Source organism: Haplochromis burtoni, unplaced genomic scaffold, assembly GCF_018398535.1.
Source record: "Haplochromis burtoni strain Fernald_Lab_line unplaced genomic scaffold, NCSU_Asbu1 Contig_1108, whole genome shotgun sequence".
Lineage (NCBI taxonomy): Eukaryota > Metazoa > Chordata > Actinopteri > Cichliformes > Cichlidae > Haplochromis > Haplochromis burtoni.
The window spans coordinates 4,055-7,857 of record NW_024583469.1 but is presented as its reverse complement, the minus strand read 5'-3'; the positions used below and the strand labels follow the sequence as shown (position 1 = coordinate 7,857).

Sequence of the window (3,803 nt, the reverse complement as noted above, 5' to 3'; positions counted from 1 at the left end):
TCCCACTTCCCTCGTTAACCCTCTGTGTATTTATGTCTGCGTCTCCCTCAGTTCTGTGTCACGTTCTCCCTCATGCTGCGTGGATTTCCCTGTGTGTCTCTCTCTCCGAGTGTTAGTTTACTTTTCCCAGTTTAGTTTTGTATTTTCCAACGTTCTGCCTCTTCAGCAATAAAGCTGTTTTTTTTGAGTTCATCCCCTGAGTCTGTGAGTTTTGCGATTGGGTCCTCATCCTGCCTGCCACACAGCGACCATGACACATTCATTAACTTTGAACTGAATGAAGCCAGCTCCTCTTAATGTGTAAAGTATCTCTGTGAATTATATTTGTTTTTCAGCATGACTGAAAGCATGGCTGACTCAAAAAATGTAACTTCATCTGTCAATCACACCTGTGATCTGGTTGTCCCATCAGTCAACCCTTTCTTTATGCTGGTCTACAGTCTGCTGTTTCTGGTATGTTTCAAATCGTCAGATTGTGCCCTGAAACTGGTTCCTGGATCATGTTTGAAAGTCCTCTTGTTTACATCCTCTCTGTGTCTCTACAGGTGGGTTTACTCCTCAATGGCTTCATCCTAAAGTTTTACATTTCTCAAACTCAGCAGCAGGCATCCAGCGGCTTGATGGTCTACCTGCAGAACCTGACAGCTGCTGACTTCCTGCTCTGCCTCTGTCTGCCACTGCGGATAATCCACTATGCCAGCAACTCGGCCATTTTGCACATACTCCACTGCAGCATTGGAGCTACTTCCCTGTACCTCAACATGTACACCAGCATCCTTTTCATGGGGTACATCGCTGTTAACAGGTAAGGAACATTTACTAAGCTAAAATTGCAGTTCATAACAATGTTAAAACAAGGATTTTGGTTAATTACACTCTTAAACTCTGTACTTTTGGCAAGAACATGAATATTTAGTTTCACTTTAACAGTGACTTCTGCAGATTTGGCACCACTGACTCGTTTGGTAGAGTTGTATACTGCCTCTTTTATCTCTACAGGTATCTGACAATCATCCATCCTTCAGGAACTCACATCCTGCAGACAGTACGAACTGCCCACATCGTCTCCATGGTCACCTGGGTTTTTCTCCTGGCTCCAACAATCGCCTACAACATCATGTTTTTCATCACTCACAAACCTGTCACCTCTGACCACTGCTACTGTGGGCCCCTCTTCAGTACGTCATTCAGCGTCCTTCATAAAGCATTCCAAATCAGCTGCACCATCATCTTCCTCTTAGTCTTCATATCCCTGGTCTTCTTCTACTACAGCATCTCCCGCAAGGTGTTGCAGGCACAGCAGAGGCAGCTGGCCTCCTCTGGCTCTGAGAAGCTGGTGAAGTCTCGCAGGAACATGTTGGTGCTGGTCAGCATCTTCTGTGTTTGCTTTGTTCCCTACCACCTGGCTCGTCTTCCCTATGCTTTTCTGTGGGACACCAACACTGTGGGCCGGCTATTGTACTACCTGAAGGAGGCAGCCGCCATGGTGTCAGTTTTCAACGTCTGCCTGGACCCACTTGTTTACTTTTACCTCTGTAAGACTTTTCGGGTCCACGTGAGAAAGGCATCCTGGAGAGTCAACAATCCAAACAAACAAACCAGGAGAGTGAGAGCAGCAACGAGCCAAACCAAGGAGCTGTAAAGAAAAGATGAGGCTCAGCTCAACATTTCATGGGGTGATGACATCATGATCATTTTTTAATTTTCAATATATTTTCAAGTATAGAAAACAAAATATTTTTCACTTTGTCATTATGTTTTTTTTTTTTTACATCAATTTTGAGATGAAAAGAAAAAGAATCATTCTGGAATGAGGATGTAACATGACAACACGTGACCAAGTGAGCACTCTCTCGATGCACGGCACCTCAACATCACCGCTTCACACATGGCTCATTTTTAACCTTCTTCTTTCCACAACACGCTAACATGTAGCTTAAACAATCACATTTTTATATCTTGTTTACTTTCTTTCAGTTGTTTTTTTCCAAAACCTGGAGCTGATAAACGATCACCATGTTGTTATTTTGTGCTTGTTTGTGAGTAAAATGAATGTTGTTCTTTGTGACCTGGATTGTGTTGTTAATCTGTGTCACACAGACTGACTATATGTCAGCACTTGTAGCTACCTGCAGCCAGTGTTGGGTAAGTTACTTTAAAAAAGTAATTAATTGCTAATTACTTAATAAATATTGTATTTAAAACACTTATCTAATTACTGTGTCTGAAAAGTAACTTAATTACTAAATAAGAAAATTTAACTAAATACTTCTTAAAATCCCTATAAACCTTGAGTGGACAAATAATAGAAATTAAACTCTTTATATACATTTTTTTTAAAGACAGAGACTCTACAGTACGCAGCGGTAGCATCTCTTCCACAATGTAGCCTGCAGTCATTTTTTAAGCTCACCTTCAGACGCTTTCTGTGCTGCTGAAGTAAAATCACGTTTTGCTGCTTAGCAGGAGTTGCCGCGGTGATGGATGATGAACAAGGATCACTCAGAAGTGTTCGTCTATGCTCTCGTGTCAGGCGCTTCAGTAGATTACTCCTGCTATTAACAGCAGCCGATGGTTTTTACATATTACTGTAATGTTCTTGTCTGCTTGTTTCAGAAAAGTGAAGAGACGGGAATATGTCCATTTCATAAAACAGCCACTCGCTTCAGCCGAGTCCGACAGCTTCCGCTTTAGAATGCGACTGTGCAGCAACCTGGCGCGAAATGACGCGCAGCTGCACTACAACGATGTTAAAGCGGCAGAGTTTATTTTTACCTTTAGAAGACAAATTATTGAAATTAAATAATGATATTCAGCGAGTTTAATTATTTTACAATGTCACGCAAGTACATTGTAAGTAACTGTATTTAAAATACCTAAAAATGAACAGTAATTAGTTACTCTACTTTTTCAGTGGAAAAGTAATTTAATTACAGTAACGCGTTACACCCAACACTGCCTGCAGCAATAATAGAATGTTTGCAGATGTAAATGACTTATTATCAGTCACAATCTCTTTAGATACTGTAGAAAATAATCTGAAGGTTTTTTATTTTCTTGCTTTATTTATGTGTACATCAACAACATGACATGCGAAGCTGAACTGATCAGAAGCGGAGAACTTTTAACCCTCAGTTTTCTAGACTATAGAACACTTAGAAATATCATCAATGTCTTAAATTCAGTTCCAACATTGCAACAAACCAAACTGTCTTAAAAATCAGGTCTCAGATTTATTCTGTATAGACCTCAGGCTCCACAGACATGCACACACTGGGAGGGAAAGACAACCCTGAACAGTATGGCTGCTGTGCTTCCGTATATTTTAGGGTCTTGTTTTGTTTCATGTTGTGCATGTACAGCAGCTACTTCCTCATACTGTTTCCACTGAGCTGAAGGCTGAGGCTACAGTCAGATTTCTCAACACAAAACTAATAATAGAGTGTGTATAGCTGTGGGAAAGTGTGTGTCTGCCCTGTACGCTGTGGTGAAATATGTGTTATTTTTGCTCTTCTGCTGATAGTTATAAATAAATATAGCTGCAGTGATATCATCTGTAAATCCTCTTTTCATCAACAGCTGGACATTAAACTTTATCGTAACACCTAGAAGAACAACCACACTGAGCCGTGTGTTAACGTTCAGTGTGAGCACAAGAAGCGGTTTGAAAATCTAAGACCTCAGAGTGTCATGAAGGAGGCCGGAGCTCTCAGACTTCTTGTGGTTTGAGGCTTTTTTCTGATTGGCTGCTGTTCAAGTGAAGTACTTTCAGATTCTAACTTTGGGCTCGGCACTTATAGAGC

The 3,803-nt window shown here is 40.9% G+C and overlaps 1 protein-coding gene across 2 annotated transcripts in view; it reads left to right on the top strand.

Moving 5' to 3' along the window:
* LOC102301636 (P2Y purinoceptor 14) overlaps positions 1 to 2,132 on the top strand; it is a 21,974-nt gene extending 19,842 nt beyond the window's left edge. The window contains exons 1-3 of one of the 2 annotated variants that reach the window (XM_042216550.1): positions 339 to 453; positions 546 to 805; positions 1,000 to 2,132. In XM_042216550.1, coding sequence (XP_042072484.1) covers positions 349 to 453; positions 546 to 805; positions 1,000 to 1,642 — 1,008 coding nt within the window. In that variant the 5' untranslated portion in view covers positions 339 to 348 and the 3' untranslated portion in view covers positions 1,643 to 2,132. Of the gene's footprint in view, positions 1 to 338; positions 454 to 545; positions 806 to 999 lie in introns of those variants that run through there. The other variant, XM_042216551.1, reaches the window with a different exon arrangement.
* Positions 2,133 to 3,803: the final 1,671 nt, after the last annotated feature.